This window comes from Vigna unguiculata, chromosome 3, assembly GCF_004118075.2.
Source record: "Vigna unguiculata cultivar IT97K-499-35 chromosome 3, ASM411807v1, whole genome shotgun sequence".
NCBI lineage: Eukaryota > Viridiplantae > Streptophyta > Magnoliopsida > Fabales > Fabaceae > Vigna > Vigna unguiculata.
Window position 1 is genome coordinate 5822454 of NC_040281.1, and position 19429 is coordinate 5841882.

Sequence of the window (19429 nt, forward strand, 5' to 3'; positions counted from 1 at the left end):
AATCCTTATATAAATTAAAGTAGGTTTCAAATTGTTTTGTGGTTTCATTTTTTCTTACCTTGGATTTATAATACTAAAAAAATTACTTTGGGAAAAGTTCAGAAAAAAATATGTATTTGTTGGTTGATGAAGATGCCTATGTACAAAGAAAGAAACATACCGGTTTGTAAGAAGGTGGGATATTTTTAAAGATTAATAAATAGTTGAGAATGACATGTGCAATTTTTATTATTTAATTAATACATAAGTTATATTTTTGTCTTTAAATTATTTTTAAAAATCATATTTTATTAATAAATTAAATTATGTATCCCTATTTTTTATTAGAAAGATTTCTATATTACTTTCATAATATATATATATAGTTTAATTTATAAATAAAATATGGAAAAACATATTTTATATTATTTCTTTCAACCGCACAATTTACTTGTCTTCATCACTTAACTTTATTGCTTTATTTAGGTTAAAATACTCATTTGGTCCATGTTTTTGTTGAAAAATCTCAAATAGGTTCTAAGATTTTTTTTAGTCTCAATTAGGTCCATATTTTTGAAAATGTGTAACAATTAGGCCCATTCCGTTAGTATAGAGTTAACAGTGTTAAAAATGTGCCACGTGTCAGCTTCACATTTTTTTGAATTTTTTTTTAAATTATTCATGCCACGTGTCAAGTCAGTAAGGTGACACGTGTCAAATCATTGTCTGAATCTCAATTTGGTCCATATATTTGTTATTTTTATTACATTTCAGTCCATTTTTTTAAATTTTTTAAATATATTTATTTTAACTTTTTACAAAATTGTTTTAAAATTTTATATTTAAATTTATAAAATTGTTAATTTTAAACCAACTCTAATATTTGTATATAAATTATTTAAAATAATTCTGTAACAAGTTAAAATAAATATTTTAAAATTTTAAAACAAAATATAAAATAAACTTAATATTATTAAAATGTTTAATAAAAATATCATTATAAAATTTATATAAAATTTAAATTTGATCTCAATTTGGAAATGATGAAATTGAAAATTAAAAAAAAATGGACTGAAATATAATTAAAATAACAAATATATGGACCAAATTGATATTCAAACAATGACTTGACACGTGTCACTTTACTGACTTGACACGTGGCACAATATTAATGTGACACGTGGCATGAATAATTTAAAAAAAAATTAAAAAATTTAAAAAAAAATCAAAAAAAAAAATCAAAAAAGTTCAAAAAATTCAAAAATTCAAAAAAATAAGAAGCTGACACGTGGCATATCTTTAACACCGTTAACTCTATACTAACGGAATGGACCTAATTGTTACACATTTTCAAAAATATGGACCTAATTGAGACTAAAAAAAATCTTAGGACCTATTTGAGATTTTTCAACAAAAACATGGACGAAGGGAGTATTTTAACCCTTTATTTAATATCTTTATATGAGAAGAAGAATTATTGTACGATTTCATGACACTGAAATATAGAAAACCTAAATATAAAAGTGACTCTACATCACGTCATCATGACACTTGCCCGGTCTTTAGGATGGAAAAAGATGCAATTTCCTTGATCCACGTTTGTTTTAATTTAATTTATTTATTAAAAATCCAATTTATTTTATTAGATTTGAATTTCAATTTTACACTTTATATATATTTTATGATTGAATATTTATTATCTAAATTTATATATTCAAATATAGATAATCCAAAAAATCAAATACAAATTTCCAATTTAATTTTTGGTTAGGTTGGACTAAAAATTGAGATGAACTAGACCAAATTTGACCGTATTCGATTGAATTCAGTGAAGTCGGATTCGGTCGAAATTTGACCCAGCCAACCTTAGACCAAATTTGAAAGTATTCGACTAAGTTGACCCCAATCCACATTTTACTTCATTGGGTTGAGTAGGCCCCGAACAAAATTTGATTGTATGCGGCCGAGTCATTTGTGACCAAAATTTGGTCATATTCAGTCTAGTTGGTTTTGGTCAAAATTCGGTCGAGTCAACCCCAGATGAAATTTGGCTAATTCAGCCATAACCCAAATTTGGGCATATTCAGACAAGTTTATCGTGATCAAAATTTGGCAGCATTCAGCCGAGTCAATTCTGACTAAAATTCGACCGAGTCAGTTATGGCCCAAATTTTGGTTGTATTCGGTCATGTCGTTCCTGACCAAATTTTGTACATACTTGATCAATGGATCCCGAACGAAATTCGTTCGAATTTGGCCAAACCGACTTTAACTAAAATTTAGTAGAATTTGACCAAGTAAGCCTCAACCATAATTCAGCTGGTCCCGACCAAAATTCAGCTGGTCCCGACCAAAATTCAGTCCAATCCATTCCATGCTGAAATTTAATCGAGTTGGTCCCGAAAAAAAACATTTCAAATTCAATGGTGTCATTTTTTAGGAAACAAGTTTTAGAAAATTCATTTTAAATATCTTTTATAAAAAATGGATTATGAATTTTGAACTTGATCCAAATATTTGGATATAGATTTTAAGAAAATTTCAAACCAGTTATGTTGAGAAAAATAATTTGGATAAAAATTTTGATCAGATTATTTTGATCTAAAATGAATATGGATTGGGTCATTAAAAATCTAATCTAGTAGATTTGTGAAAAAAAAAGGAAAAAAAAAGAAGAATAAGATTGTTGGATGAAAAAAAATAATTGAAAAGTGAAAGGAAAATGATACTAGATTTAATTTATATGATAAAAAATTTAATATATATTTTAAAAAATATAAATTAGTTTTTAAAAATATTTAATTTTAATTAATTAATCATTTTAATATAATACATATATCAATAAAATATCATATTTATTTATTTTTATTCTTTTAATTATTCATTTTATTATAAACACATGATAAGATTAGTTGATTAAATATAATAAAAAATTAATCATATTTGGTTTTACTACAATTTTTCCGCTCTTCTTTTTATGAGATGAAAAAGTTCTAAAAAGTTATATCGATTTCTTTTTTCTTTTATCTCTTTTTTTCATTATTTCCTTACAAATCCCTATATTTTCATAGTAGGAAGTAAACAGGACCTTAAATTATGATATTCACAAGTAATGTATATGCAATGTATGAAAGAAACCAACATCAAGCTTAGATGAATTAAGAGGTATAACTACAGAATTTAGCACAAGTTTTAAAATAACTCCGGAACTAGAAAAAAGAAAACATAATTATTTCACACACAACTCATTATTTAAATAGTGTTATTAAACAATGAAAATATATAAAAAAAATACAAGAAGATAAATAAAATATACATGTAAATCGACCGTTGATATGATTTAAAGAATAACTTGACACTTTATCCTTTATGAACGCGAATAAAAAACTCAAAACAAAAATGATAAAATATTATTAAACACCATATGAAAATATTGAGCTATAAAAAATTTATTTAAAACATAAAGTTTTTATTATTTATTTGTTTGAAATAAACGAATAGAAGTCTGCAACATAAGACACGCGAGTCTATTTAGTACTTCCATCCACCAACTACTCAGAGACATGTTAGGTGGACACGTCCACATCACATTTCCACTATTTTATTTTATTTTTCATAACAATAAATTTTTTTCAACACAACTTTTTTAAACAATAATTTAAACAACATTTGTATTTACAGGATGTGTTCTAATAATAATTTCCTTAAAAACGTTTTTAAACTTAAGCCAGATAACATTTTGCTTAAAAAAGCTTTCATAACAAGCAACACCATTTATTCAAACGAGAATTTTGCTGCCATTATTATTTTATTTGACAACTAACATAATGTATTTTCATTAATTTCAAACTCTAAACTGTATTTACAATTTTTCTTATAAATAAGTATAAAAAATTAGTTACTATAATTGTATCAATTATATTTTTTTAATCCAATACTTAAAAGTTGTCACTCTTTGTCTGTATATACTGTTTTAATGTTCTTATTTTTATTTACGGATACTATTATAATTTAAATATATTATTAAAAACTAAAATAGATTATCATGTTAAACTTTATTACTAAATAAATAATTAAACCAAAGAAAGAAAGCGATATGTATTTTGTCATATGTGACTCTGAAAAAGACACATGTGTGTATACTACTGCACCAAACCTACCACGAATCCACCTACCCGTCCACCGTTACCGAAAAAGTAAAAATAAACAACTCTGAATTTTCTTTTAATATGTTTGAACTTTTTTTATTAGATATATATGTTTAAGTTGTCGTTGAAAATAAAGAAAATCCATATAAATTCAATTTATCATTAAATAAGTAACGGTCAAATAAATTACCAGACAATAGTGAAGGAGTTTTCTGACTCATTCAACCAAAATACACATAATTTACTAAGCTTGTAATAATGAATAAATTATATATACTAAGATTACGATTATTTATCCATCCATATTATATATGCATGTTAACTATATAATAATTATTATCTTTAAATTCGTATTATGTCTGACTTATGTGTAGTTGATGTTTAAATCTTGAATTTCACTAATCTAAGAGCGAGAAAAATGTTCTTTAAACAATAAAATAAATCTATAATCATTGATTACAAAATATGATAAACTTATTAATTTAAAGAGAATGTGAGGGAATTATGCAGAAAGAAAAAGAATGTGAAATAAACCATTTCAGTCCACAACCATCCACTTTCCCACTCTGACTCAAGTCACTCCATTTTATTATAATTACAAATTATTCATATATTAATATTAATTCATATATTAATTAATATTAATAATATTACATTCAACCTCCATTCCAATTAGACTCTATTTTCCATTCTCTCTCTCTGTATACCTTCTTCTTCTTCCCCTTCACTTCCTCTGGATTCTGGTTCTGTCGTTTCCGTTATTTTGCATCGTAATCGAGGGAAAACTGCGTCGTTTAAACAATGAGCGTGAAAGCTGGCCATGGGTTACAACTTTCAGCGGTGGTTCAGCATGAAAAGATTGGGAGAAGACCCGGAGCTGGTCGTTTGGGTATGTCTCGAGAACCGCAGAGGATTCGGGTTTTTGTTTCCACCAGGTTGTCTTCAACCATGATGCGCCGCAGAACAACCGCTCTGGAGGTTTCTTCTTCTTACGACAACGTTTCAGGTTGCCTATTAAACTGATAACCTGTTCACGATTTTTCCTTTTTAATTCTATTGGATTGCGCTATTGCTGCATTCCACTCGCTTTTGTTCTTGAATCGAAGGGTCGTTATTTTTTTCTCTCTCTCTCAAAAAATTGCTGAAAGAAATGTCGAAAAGAAGGATTAGTAATTGCGTCAAGAAGGTACAACGAAGTAATGAACCGTACTTGTAAATTGTCAATGGATTGGAAACAACGATCTGTCCTTGTGCGGAATATTGTGAATCTGCCTCCGGAGTACATTCCCATTAGTTTTTGAGTGTAATTTGATTTTGAGGGGGTTGGTGAGAGAGATATCGTGGTAAATAATTTATGTCAAATTTTGGTCTTTCACCTTGCTGAATATTGCGTGGTGTGATCCATGTTATTTGCCTTCACCAGGTGGGATATGCTTTTTTTGTTGTTGTTATTGGTAGAGAAAAGAGCTGACAATACCAACTTATTAGAATAATTTTAGAGACAATTTTAAAATAACTACTGTAAAAATGATGTTTAATTTTATGTCAATCTATGATTATGCAATAGCGTAAACAACTTTTAGATTGAAAGTACGTTCTGATTAAATTTTAGATGTTCTGTCCGGTCCATTCTTTATTTTATTCCAATTATGTACATAAACAGAGATTTTCCTAAGGTTTTGATTTTGTCTTACCAGCAATATATATGTTGAAAAAAGTTATGTGATTATGAAAAATAATACTAGCATTCCCAGGTCCAGTTTTGAGCTAGCTTTTATTGTCTGCTGATTAATTTACATTTCCGTTTCTATTGTTTGGTTGATAAAAGTATCAAATCACATCTTCTTAGATGCAGAGGCTGTTTGGATACACAAAGCTAGAAGGGCTTTTGAGAGTTTCTCTACTGGAAATAACTCAATATTTCCAATGGAGAATATCTTAAAAGCACTTCTAATTTGTATCCAGATAGACAGGTAGTATATAATATACCTACATTGAATCCTGTTTGTTTCTGAAAAAAACAAGTGCTATCTGTTCTGATTATTTACATCTTATGTTATGTTGTTCTCTTAGCTTCAATATTGGAATCTGGACACGTTCGTTCTCCTCTTGACGAAGAGCTGATTCTAAAGGTAAAAGCATAATGCATTGACGCTGTTTGTCATTTTTAATTCGTTGAGAAAATTCAGTCTGGTTAATAGCTAGGAAAAACATCATAAATTAGTATTAGGTGATTTTGTTGCATCTTTGAGTATCTATTTGCTGTTATATGACTCGAATCAATAAAATTGCAGAATAGATCGCAAGAGATCCAACCATATTTAAATGGACGCTGTATATATCTTGTTGGTCAGTTTCTTGCATCACTTCTTGTGCTTTACATGGTGTGTTTATTTTGTCATTAAACTTGCTTTGAATTTGACAAGCAGGAATGATGGGCTCTGGGAAAACAACTGTGGGGAAGATAATGTCGCAAGTACTTGGTTATTCATTTTGTGACAGGTTAGTGTGTTAATTCCTCATCTTTTTTTTCCGTGGAGAGAAAATGTATTTAATAACAAGTAAATCATGTGTAATTGAATACCAATGGGCTAATAGAGTACAGGAAGAATGATCTTTTGTATGTATAGCAGCTCTGTTATTTTTATTTGTGCAATTATTTCATTATATTTCAGTATACGAGCTTCAATATTCAATTAATATCTGAGGGAACTTAGGACATGTAAAAGATGTATATACGTTTGATTGAATTCAATAGATGAAAACAGGGTGGGTCATGGTTAAGCTGGGGAGTATGGTTTACGCTGGTGTACAATGTTTCTGTTCAGATCTTTATACTGCAATGTACATGTTCTTTCACAATACAATTACTCTGTTTCATGACCACATTAGAGGTCTTGCCAAATATTTTCTCTATTTCTTGCGCTTATGGGTTTGTAATTTGTAGTGATACACTGGTGGAGGAGGAGGTTGGAGGAAACTCTGTAGCTGATATTTTCAAGCACCATGGTGAGCCTTTCTTTCGTAATAAGGAGGTCAGTTTGAAAACACCACTTTTCACTTGTCATTCTTCAGTGTCCAGACTTCAGAGTTTGTTAGTTGTTTTAACTTTTAGATTTTCCTATTTCTTTAATCTCATCGAGCATCTTCATGGTCTCCTATCTTCATATTATAAGCTTGCAGTGGTGTTGAACTGTTATAATTGGATAATAAAAAATAGGCTTACATATGTTTTTAGTCCTTGAACAACAAAAATATGGCTTTTCATTTTGTCCCCTATTCTTTTTCTTTGTTAATTCTTACATTTAGCAATGTGTTTCTAGTCCTTCATTTGAGACTAAAAGCACTTAATTTTGATCCAATAGATGTCAGATCTTGTGGAAGGGGTTAGTCATCCGCAAAGCAGAGAATCACAGTTCAAGACCCTACTAAAAGAAGGGGCCCACATTTAGTATATGACCATATCTTGAAACAAATCCTAGTTGGACAGGGATTCTCATGATGGCCTTTATATTCAAGTAATTATTATCAACGTCTTCGATGGTGAGATAGCTCACTTATTGTTGCATGCCACTTCTGTGGGCCACTAGTGGAGCCATACCCCGTTGTACTTTAACCTGTCCCGGAACAATTATGCTGCCTTATTCCGAAAATATGAAAGTGTTCTGATTTTGTATAGCTTTCTCCCCTCCTTCCAGTAGCTTTCTTCTCTATTTTCCACCTTTTTCCCATTTGCCTTTTCTATCCTGTTAAGCTATTCTGGCAACATTGTCCAGTGATATGTAACAGCTGGTCTCAGCCTCCAGTTGAGTCAATTTTCGTCTGAGTAAATCTCCATCTGTGATTTGGGGTTTGGTCATGTGTTTGGTTTATTTCATCTTACACAGTTGATTATATATGTTTTTAGTTCACGATGAACTTGGATACGTTCCAAGGGCTTGCTGTGTTGTCTTTCCAGCAATTCTCACTTTTCTCCATCTCCTGCAGCCCCATGTTGCCATTTCAACTATGCTTAGTGGAATATTTTTCTTTCACTTAAGGAAAAAAAAATTGTAACAAGCTTAAAGCTTAGAAAGCATTAGCACGAGTCAGAGTTTGAATTATGTGTTGCTCACGTAATCCATGTTAAAATGTATTTAGTATTAGTAGACATTAACGTTAGGAAATTGCACTCGCTTACTCTTGCAGGTGTTTGGTATATATGAGAATAGTTTCTAGTTTTACGGGAATCAGGAGTTGGGTTGGAAATGCTTGTTTCATATTTTTGGTTTGTTTTAAAAAGTAGCATTTTCAAGAAACTGTGTTTTCTGGGAATGATTTTTGGCCAAGTCCCCCACTAAGTCGTTTCCATGGGAGGTAGGTGGGATAACTTTCCTGAGCTAAAAACTGTTTTACTATGGTAAAAATTCCTTGTTGTTCGTATTAATCATTTAATGTGATATATAATTAAGGTTTCTGGTAAAAATATCATATTACTCTTTAATTCCGAAAAAAACTGCATAAATATTTCGAAGAATATTTGTGACACAGTAAATATATTTTAGTTATTCTTAGGAGTCATGATTCTTAGAAATCACGATTCTCAGTATGATAAAGCTTCTGTTGTACGTACCACAGAGTGTCCATAGATGAATGTTTTGACTTTTGCATAATTGAAGTACTAAACAAGAAAGCTTTTTGTCCAGATCTTTCTCTCTACAGTTTCCTATCTATAGTTCTCTCTTCCTCCCTCTCTAAATTCCATGGACACTTTGCTATCTTGAATTGTTCTGGATTATTTTTGAGGTGCTGTTATTTATTTGCCGTTCCCTTTCCTTGCTTTACCATTTCAGACTGAGGTATTGCGGAAGCTTTCCCTGATGCGTCAACTTGTTATTTCGACTGGTGGAGGTGCTGTTATAAGGCCCATTAATTGGTATAAGAATTAACTCACTACTGAGAAAAGTTTAACTTTACTCTTTCCAATTAAATCTTTTCTCATGTGTATATGGACTTGCATGTGAATGGCTTTTCAGGAAATATATGCACAAGGGGGTTAGTATTTGGTTGGACGTACCACTGGAAGCCTTGGCACGGAGAATTGCCGCTGTAGGAACTGATTCTCGCCCCCTTCTACACTATGAAGCAGGGGATCCTTATTCACGGGTAGTTATTAATGTTCCATAGTATGACTCTTTTTTTTTGTAAACACAGCATATTAATTTAGGTATTAAAGCTTCCAAGCTGGACCAACTTTTCATCGTAGGAATTTGCATTAAAAAGTTTGCCTCCAAATAATTTTGCCTTTGGAATTCAAATACAGGCTTTTATGCGATTGTCTGCTATTTTTGACGAGAGAGGCGAATCTTACGCCAACGCCAATGCCAGGGTCTCGTTAAAAAGTTTGTCACTTAATCTTTCTTTAATGTTTTGAAATGCTAAATGTGGATTGTTTTGTATTTATTTTGTTTATGCTTCTTAGACGATAACATCTCACTGCAATATTTGATCTTCTGTTTGTGCCAGATATAGCAATAAAACTTGGAAAAAGAGATGTGTCGGAATTGTCTCCAACTGATATTGCAATTGAGGTCTTGAGCAATTTCTATCTCTATTTTCTTGGCTCAAGGCAAACTGAAAAATTCCTGGGAGCTATAGTTGAATCTGAATTTTGCATTTTAATGCTTATCTATCACTTTGTATCTTGCAGGCACTGGAACAAATTGACAACTTTTTGAAGGGTGAAGGTGACAGTTATGCAGAATGCTAATGCCAGCTTTGTTCACAAACTTCATTCGATTGTTCATATTTTTTTCTATGCAATTTGCGATTGCAATTAAGGTCAAGTTGTTGACCTTAATCTACATGTTGTGCAGTATCTCTTTGGTAAGAAAAGAAGTAATACATCATGGCACTTGTTTATGCGTAATTTGTATCAGCAAGTTAGCGTGATATGATTGTCAATAGCAACGGTATTTAATTTATATGTTTCCTTTATTGTTGATGTATTTGTACATACTGGAAAACAAAGTACTGTAATCCGAGTTGAGTTGATCAATATATGTATGTCATCATCCTCTAACGAGGTTTTTTTACGTAGTAAAGCTGCACTCACATACTTTTATGTTTCATGCATTTACCATGCGTGCAATTGTAGTTGTCGTGTTTTATTGTTCTTCTTGTGCGAAAGATCTCTAAAATAGTCGTCAGTTATCATTTCAATTCTAAAAAATGTATTTCTTATTCAAGCAGTCATTGCACGCTCGAAATTGTAAGCAGCTATATTTTACTTACGTATTCAATTACACTGATGAAAGCATCAGATGAATAATTTGTGCTGTTATTTAAAATCATTACCTTAATATCGTGTTAAAAATTAAGTTTTGAGGGATCCAACTCTTCACAATATCTCCTGTCGAAATAAAAGTCGATAACTTCCAAGATAAAACCTAACCTAAAGTTTACAACCTCGGTTATGTGATCCTGATCCTAATTTGGGTGATCCTATAGGCGGCTGGTCGATTTTTCTTTTATTTTAGGAGTAAGTTAAGAATCTTCAGACATTAAAGACACATACACAATTAACACTCGTTTAATTGTATGATGTAGAGGTATAAACTGAGTACAAATTGAGTTCCTTTAGTATGCCGCAAAACCAAATATATGATTATCTTACCTTAACATTCATGAGATACAACATTCCATCTTGCATCATTTGACCGGCCTCTTAGGGTAATAAGGTTTTATTGAAATTGTTTTCTTTGAGTCCTTTGATATTTAACTGAAACTCGGTAATACTAATAATATTGCAGTTATTTAGTGTAGGTGTTCTCATTTAGCAATATATCTTGTATAGACACCAGTATAGTAAAAAATAAGACCTTGCAGACATCAAAGTTGAGATGGCCGAGTTGGTCTAAGGCGCCAGATTAAGGTTCTGGTCCGAAAGGGCGTGGGTTCAAATCCCACTCTCAACAAAATATAATATTTTTTTCTTTTTTTATCTGTTACTTGGTCCTACCAACTAACAAGTATCTAAGTCCTTATCTGCATCAAACTACACCCTCCAATGAAGAAAGAGAGTAGATAGCAAAGGGATAGATAATGTGGGAGACAACCATGGCTTACTCACCCCTTCTTCCCAAACCCTATTATTATTACCATTATCAACAACATCAAAGATGTCTCAAGATCAACCTCCCAAAATGGATAACAAGAGCTTCCTCTGCTGCCCCTGGTGTCGACCTCAACACACTCCAATCTGCCATTTCCAAGGTCTTAGTTTAGCACCAAATCTCTATAATCATTTTCACTCCAAAGGGTAACAACTAACATAATACTTGCTACGTTTCTTAATTCTTAGATACCAGCTTAACAATGTAAGAAAATATTATTCATATCTCAGTAATAGGTAGTTAAAGATATGTGTGTTTGTTTGTGCAGAAAGACAGTGATGCTGTTAAAGAGGCACTTGATCAGCTAGGTCAAGTTGGTTGGGCCAAGAAATGGAGTTCTCAGCCCTATGTTTCACGTCGTACGGTCAGTCTCCAAATACATAAGTGCTTCCAGTGCTCATTCATATGTAACCTAATTCACCCTTCAATTTTTGTGTACCAGACATCACTGCGAGAGCTCACAAGTCTAGGAATAAAAAACGCAGAGAACCTTGCAATTCCTAGTGTCAGAAACGATGTGAGTTTTTCAGAAGTCCTTTACTTTTTAGTATCAAATGCAACGAGCAGTGTTCTTTTTAATATGCAAATATCTCATACTTGAAAATGTGGAAACTGGTTGTTTCTGATCACAAATTATCCATAAAACATGACATTTTTTATGTCTGTTGTAGCATTCTTAACCAAACAAAAATCTTTAATGATGCAGGCAGCTTTTCTTTTCACTGTGGTTGGAACAACAGGATTTTTTGCTGTTCTGGCTGGCCAGCTTCCCGGGGTATCAATAACACATTTGAGTTTTTCTCTGTATGTCTGTTTAATGATCTTGTATAAATCTTTAGCAATCAAAGTGGAAGATTAATCAATTATTTACTTTCTTACACACTTAATGTAAGACAATTTTAACCTAATCAGTAAGAGACTGATAATTACATTTTAAAATACTTAAACTACAAAATGTTTTATTGATAGGAATCACATTAGTTACATTATCATTAGTTCTGCCTTACCATCAAACATTCAAATTGAGAAATTAAAAATATACTAAAAGAAACAGACTTTTTTTATAAAAAAAATAGACATTAAGAATATTTTAATCTTAATAATCCTATATTCACAACAAAAAATATTTTATCATGTGCTAAATTAACTTTCATTGTTAATAACTTTAAAATTCTCCTTTCATTGAATATTAATACAAATACCCGTATCAAAATATGAGTAAATAAGGTAAGGAAATCTAAGATTATACAGAAGTTATAAAAATGTTTTATAAAAAAATAAATTTCTTTTAGGATGTGCTTAATAATAAGGACAAAGAAAATATAGTGTACTTCATTAGTGGTTCTTTCTATTTATGCTCTTTGTGGTTTGCAAATAAGAATTGTTTGTTGTTATAACTTGACATACTCATGCATTTACTTTATGGCCTTGTGCATCATAGAAAAGCTTATGGTTGTGTTTGGTTGAGACGAGGGAAGGGAAAACTTTTGGAATGAAAATATTTTGAAAAAAGATTATTTAACACAATTTTTATAGAGGTAAAATGCTCTTAACTATCAAATAGAGAGTGAAAAATAATTAGAGGTACTATCAAATGGGTGTAAAAAAGATTATGGTATCAAAATACTTTTTTCCAAATCCTTTTGCACTTGCATAGCATAGCCAAATATATATATATATATATATATATATATATATATATATATATATATATATATATATAACAGAAATAAATTTGGTTGAAAATACTTTTTCTGATAATTTTCATCTTACTACTTTCCATTCACTCAACCAAGCAATTTTGAATTTTGTTTCTATCTCTGATCGTGTATGGTGACTCTTGTAGGACTGGGGTTTCTTTCTTCCATACTTGATTGGGAGTATTTCCTTGGTGGTTTTGGCTGTGGGTAGCATATCACCAGGGTAAGAAATGAATTAAGAATTGTGTTTACAAGTAGCAATGGGTACCAATCTTTAGTATTAATTTGCTTGAGTTGCTAGTGTAGGCTTCTCCAAGCTGCTATTAGCAGTTTCTCAACACTTTTTCCTGATTATCAAGAGAGGATTGCCAGACATGAAGCAGCTCACTTTTTGGGTACCACCCTTCTCTTTTTTTTTGCTTATATGCATCAACATTAGCATAAGAATGTGACTTTGCTCTAACTCATATTCTCTTTCATTCTAGTTGCTTATCTCCTTGGCTTACCCATTTTGGGTTATTCACTGGATATTGGTAAAGAACATGTCAATCTCATTGATCAGAGGCTTGAAAAGCTTATTTATAGTGGTCAGCTTGATGCTAAAGAGCTAGATAGGTACTTACCAAATTTGGATTCTCCTACTAGATTTTATTGGTTGTGTTTTCAAACTGTGCTGGATTTTTTACTAAATTTTATTGGTTGTGTTTTAACTGTGCTGATGGACAGTTATTTTGATGTTTTAAAATATATTAAAAAGAACTTTAATATACTAATTTCAGTACATTATTTACACTTTTTTACTCTAATGTAAGACAACACCAAAAAATTCAATAAAAATCTGAACTTTAGATGCTCTTATACATTGTTTAAGAAAAAAGTCAGTAACCACTTGAAGAAATTTGAGAATTTGTAATTTCCCTTTGTTCATATCAGATTAGCTGTTGTGTCAATGGCTGGACTGGCAGCAGAAGGTTTAACATATGACAAGGTGGTTGGTCAATCTGCTGATCTTTTCACTCTACAGGTTAGAAATCTATATTGTTTTGTAACATGTGATATTATACTAATAATAGTACTAAAAAGGAATATTTTCTCGCAGAGATTTATTAACAGAACCAAGCCACCACTCAGCAAAGATCAGCAACAAAATCTCACAAGATGGGCTGTATGTTTTCTAATAACACACACACACACACACACATATATATATATATATATATATATATATATATATATATATATCTACAGTTTGTTCATTTTTAAGAATACATGTACCTCAAATTGTGCATTTTATGCTTAAAAACTCATGTTTTGCAGGTTCTGTTTGCTGCTTCTCTCTTGAAAAACAACAAGGGGCTTCATGAAGCCTTAATGGAAGCAATGGCAAAGAAGGCAAGCGTATTGGAGTGCATTCAAACAATAGAAAATGCAGCAGCATAGTTCGACGTGAAACGGTTTCTGAGCGGATACATCAAACTATAGCGTAAACAAATTGCAAATTACAATTTGAAGCTGTTTCTTGTTCATAATCACTCATGATTCAAATTTACAATGTGCATTCAGCTTCTATTTGAATGATATATACCCCATGCTAATAAAACCACATTTCATTTCATTGTCTATCTATGCTTCAGAAATACAAGTTTACATATTTCAGCATCATTTATTTTCAGTACTTACGCTATTGTTCTCTCTCACTCTCTCTCTCTATATATAGTTCTATATACTAGAATTACTACATCTTCCTCTAACTGTGTCTATGATCTTGAGACACAGTAAATGTGTGAATAAAATTGTAAGAATGAAAATATCTGATCAGGGTTGATCAGGCCAATCAGTAGGGTCCCCTTCATAGAAGAGACCATCGACGATTTGGTCAATAACGGAGTCGATGAATGCGTTGCAGTTGACAGAGAAGATTCGACCGACTCTGTTTCGGGCACTGGAGAACCATGCAAAGAGCGCTGCAAAAGTTACAGCACCCAAACACACCCCACCCGCTTCAGTGATTCCTTCAATATCCATCTTTCTGAACACAGAGTTCCCTGTCACCACTTCCATTGCCACTGTTCCTGCAAACACCATCTGCACCGAACCCAGCCATCATATTAACATAGTTAAAGGTTATCATTCATATTAACGACATAGTTAAAGGTTATCATTATTAAACATGGTTAGGAGATAGTGAACAAAGTTGAGATGGCCGAGTTGGTCTAAGGCGCCAGATTAAGGTTCTGGTCCGAAAGGGCGTGGGTTCAAATCCCACTCTCAACATTCCTATAATTTTTTTTCATAGGCATAGGTGCGTGAAAAATTGTAAGATAAACTTGTGTATATAAATACCATACCATTGCTAGACGACCAGAGATGATTTCAAAATCTTGACTCTTCTTAGAGCTCTCGATGTAGTCAGAAAGCGCGGCGAAGAAGGGTGACACGTCATCGCCACCCTCCCTGGGAGTCTTGATGACGCCAAAACGATCCGAACCGTACGATCTCAGAGTACACAACCGTGGCTGCAAGACGATGTTCGTGTTCGCGCCCTCTGCCTCCACCGCTTTCGGTTTCGGGATCGTCACCTGAACCGGACCGCTCGGTTCTCTTCCCCGAACCGCCGGTCTCGCTGGCCGCAGCTCACAGTGCGTCACGCGCGTAGTAGCTGCAGATGCCATAGAAGAGAGAGAGCGAGAGAGATTTTGCAGAGTTGAAGAATTGAATGTGTGAAAGGAGATAAAGTGCAGGAGAAGGATTTGAGGCACCGAGAAATTTAGACGGTTACGTGTCGATTCATTGGTCTGGTTCGTTAACGTGGTTTTCAAATATGAGGACAAGACATTCGCGTGGGGTCGTGGAAATGAATTATTGGTTGCGGAATCAATTGGAATACGTAGCCGCCTGGAGAATCAGATAATTTCTGAGTAAGCTCTTTTTTCTTTTATTCTCTGCATAATTTTCTGATCTTCCTTCATTTTGGGACTAAAATGTTTCAGATAAACCCCACTATATCAAATTTTAATCTATGAACTTTAAGCAAACACCTAGCGTGCAATTTTGCAATGATAAAAGCCCATATACGAATTTATGATAGAGTGGTCACTCTCAACCTAATTTTTTTGTTATTTTATTATTTTATTATTTTATTATTTTTCTGTCAGTTAATTAAATATCTCAATTCAATATTTTAATATTAAGATATAGTTATTATTTGGTTGTTTAAAAAAAGTTTAATTGTGAATATATTTTCCTTTATGATATTATATACTTTGATGGATCGGTGTGTCCCCTCTCCATATATAGCAATATCTACACAGTGTGGAAAAGTGATGGCAAATGAAAGCACGTGAAATAGATGGCTTGGTTTTTAGAGTTTTCACATAATAATTCATCTGAAAATGTAGAAGGTTCAAAAAGAGTCTTACATATTCAAGTATATGGTGTCTTTTAATTTTATTGTATGATAAAAAAAATTCATAATCAATAATAGGATTTTCTTTTTCCATATTACTACAGTAACAATAAATAATACTATAATAAAAATATTTTATTATCATTTTTTCCAAATAATTATCATTTTCATTATTAAGCGGAAGTGAAGCTTACATAAAAAAACACTTGTTTTTCAATTTATATTTTTTCTTGTTAAGACTCCTTTTATTTATAAAGGTCATCTTCCCTTTATTTTCGTGTTTGGACAATTTTTCTGACTCACAATCATGTCATTATACTTACAACCTTTGGACCTTTTTACGTTGATTTAGTGGTATAGTAGTGGTATAGTTTATTGGTGTAACGATACAAAGTCACTTCCTACTCGATATTATGACGAACAACATTATATAATATTGGAACCAAATCTAAATGTCACCCCTAATCATTGTTTTGGAGACTAATTCACTCCCTTATCATTATTTGGCCTATAACTATTTTGCCCCATAATCGTTCTACAGCTAAGCATCCCCGTATCAGTTCAGAATCACCATACGAACCATAGCCCTAAGGCTATCAAACTAGCATCAATGATGAAAGTGTAGAGCCGAAAAACATCCTTGTGTCATTTTAGAACTATCATACGAGCCATAGTTCTCTAGGCTCAAATTGACACAAGGAATAAGAGTAAGTTTGGGCAGAAACACTAAGTACCATAAATTTAAAAAATGAAATAAAGAATGATGTTGCATTAGAAACTAAAATGTCAATCATCAAAGCATCTCATCCTTCACATAACTTCTTCCATAAGTCATCAACATTGAGAAGAAGAAAACACTTTTCGTAAACCTCCCTCTTCTTCCTTTGCACACTCTTCCTATATTTCCATTTTTGCGCCCTTTACCACCAATGGCTCATTGTCCCTCGTCGTTCAGGTACGTCATAATATCACCAATTTTACCGTAGTTTATTTAATATTCATGTGTTTGCGTTTTAAATGCTTAACCATGATGTGACAAATATGCTTGGTGTGTGTTTCTTTCTTCAACATTATCTAGGTTGAGTGGTTTATGAATGTGTTGATTACTTATGTTTTTTTCCATATTATTTTTAGATTTCGTTGAACTTGTTTAAATCACTTTATATTGGTTATTTTTTTATGGGTTTACTTGAGTATTGGGAAAGGTGAAGGTTTGGGTCATTACTAATTGTGATGATGTTTTCTGAGTTTACTTAATTTTATTATATTAGTGTAACCTCTTAAGAAAAGTGTTTAAGAGATAATTATGGTAATAAAGTTTGAATTTTAAATTCAAAATTGTAAATAATTATAAAAGTATGGTAACAAAATTTAAAATTGAAATTCAAAAAACAAAAATCGTGAAAAAACGACTCCAATAAAGAAGTTCATCAAACATCTAATCTTTGTATTTTTTGTAGAATCTAATCTTTATATTTTTATGCATGGCCTATAGTTTGTAGTTTTAGATAATTTATAATTCATATTTTTTGTTTCGTCTAACATTTGTATTTTTAAATAATCTACTATTTATATTTTTATATACGGTTTATCATTTGTAGTTTTATATAGTCTACTCTTCACATCTTTTTATCGTCTAACATTTCTATTTCTATAAGGTCTACTCAGCAATTTTTATATCATTTATCATTTTATTGTTAAAGAAAATCTACTATTTACATTTTTCTGCATTATCTATTCAATATTTTATTTAAAATTTAATTTAATTTCTAAATTTTAATTGATTCAATCTTGATTTATTATTCAAAATAATTATATACAATACATTTTGTTATATATATATATATATATATATATATATATATATATATATAACTTAAACTAATTTTCATGATAAGGTTAATTAAAAAATTATAATTTTTAAAATCTCGTGAGCCTTGCGTTCCAAAGTCAGGAATACTAGTTTTGTAAAGTGTGGATTCAGCAAGTTGGAATCATTATTCTTCTGATTCACGCTATGTGCACCAGGGGAGATTCAGACCCTCTACATTATCTATTTCTCTCATAACCTCTCCAGCGTAAATAACAGCCGTCAGAAAATCTGATTTCAAGTCAAACAAATAAATAACAGCCGTCAGATAATCTGATTTCAAGTCAAACAAATGACACCCACAAGATAATTTGATAAGGTTGCAATGGAAAGCATATAGGCTCGGATGCGGATCTAGCAGCTATATTTAAAAATTAAATTGTATTATATATAATTAACTTTTATTCATTAAAATAAGTAAGTTGAATGGTTCTAATTGTTTGAAGAACATAAATATAAAACAATATGTTAATTTAAATTATAATATCAATAATTTAAGTTTTAATCATTAAAAGTATATATATATATATATATGCACGCGCGCGCGTGAGATATGGTTAATGAATTTATATATACATACCTCTTCTATTTTGTAAAATTTAATTTATATGTATTATCAACTTACATGGTTTTGAAATAAATTTTTAATAAATGTTTTAGCTTTTTATATGTTTTTATTGTTGTTTTTAATAAAATTAATAACAATTACTTTTTCAATTCAATATCATAAATGTAGTAAACAATTTTGTTGTTAAATTTTGGATCACATTTTTATAATAGATTCCGTTCAATGAGCCTGTGATTTACGATTTAAGTTATATTAGACTTAATCTTTTTAGTTTATGTTAAAATGTAGTTTAATTTATCTATATATGACTTTATGTTTTTTTGTTGTTATTATTTTATTTTGTTACACAATAAAATAATTCCTTGTATCATTATTTAGGAGTATCAAAATGAGTGTTATCTTTTAGAGAAACAGATGTTAACACTAAATGTAGATAGAAGTGCTTAGTTACGTTGGATGTTCTTAATTGCTGTTTTGTGGTATTTGGGCTTAAAGTATTACATTAACATGAATGTTTATATAGTTTTATAAATTTATGTTATTTTTATTATGGATAATGATATTTTGATATATTTTTTTAATTTATTATTCAAATTATTTTTTG

General features: G+C 31.0%; 3 protein-coding genes and 2 non-coding genes across 5 annotated transcripts; 4 read left to right on the forward strand and 1 right to left on the reverse strand.

The window, feature by feature from the left end:
• Positions 1-4776: 4776 nt before the first annotated feature.
• Positions 4777-10201, forward strand: LOC114179660 (shikimate kinase 1, chloroplastic-like). The gene is made up of 10 exons (XM_028066073.1): positions 4777-5133; positions 6201-6259; positions 6422-6476; positions 6557-6629; positions 7075-7162; positions 8960-9042; positions 9143-9272; positions 9430-9508; positions 9633-9697; positions 9817-10201. Exons 1-10 carry the CDS (start codon positions 4929-4931, stop codon positions 9874-9876), a joined length of 897 nt encoding a protein of 298 aa, XP_027921874.1. The 5' UTR covers positions 4777-4928; the 3' UTR covers positions 9877-10201.
• An 801-nt stretch (positions 10202-11002) lies between these two features.
• TRNAL-AAG lies at positions 11003-11083 on the forward strand. Its single transcript has one exon. It is a non-coding gene; the product is annotated as a tRNA-Leu (tRNA).
• Positions 11084-11151: 68 nt separating this feature from the next.
• LOC114177962 lies at positions 11152-14601 on the forward strand. The gene is made up of 10 exons (XM_028063587.1): positions 11152-11381; positions 11550-11645; positions 11724-11798; positions 11988-12056; positions 13128-13204; positions 13288-13376; positions 13467-13596; positions 13915-14005; positions 14081-14146; positions 14299-14601. Exons 1-10 carry the CDS (start codon positions 11211-11213, stop codon positions 14419-14421), a joined length of 987 nt encoding a protein of 328 aa, XP_027919388.1. The 5' UTR covers positions 11152-11210; the 3' UTR covers positions 14422-14601.
• LOC114177963 (stress enhanced protein 2, chloroplastic) lies at positions 14564-15832 on the reverse strand. Its single transcript, XM_028063588.1, has 2 exons — positions 15330-15832; positions 14564-15066 (listed from the first exon to the last, which is right to left on the reverse strand). Exons 1-2 carry the CDS (start codon positions 15651-15653, stop codon positions 14797-14799), a joined length of 594 nt encoding a protein of 197 aa, XP_027919389.1. The 5' UTR covers positions 15654-15832; the 3' UTR covers positions 14564-14796.
• Positions 15175-15255, forward strand: TRNAL-AAG. The gene has a single exon. It is a non-coding gene; the product is annotated as a tRNA-Leu (tRNA).
• Positions 15833-19429: the final 3597 nt, after the last annotated feature.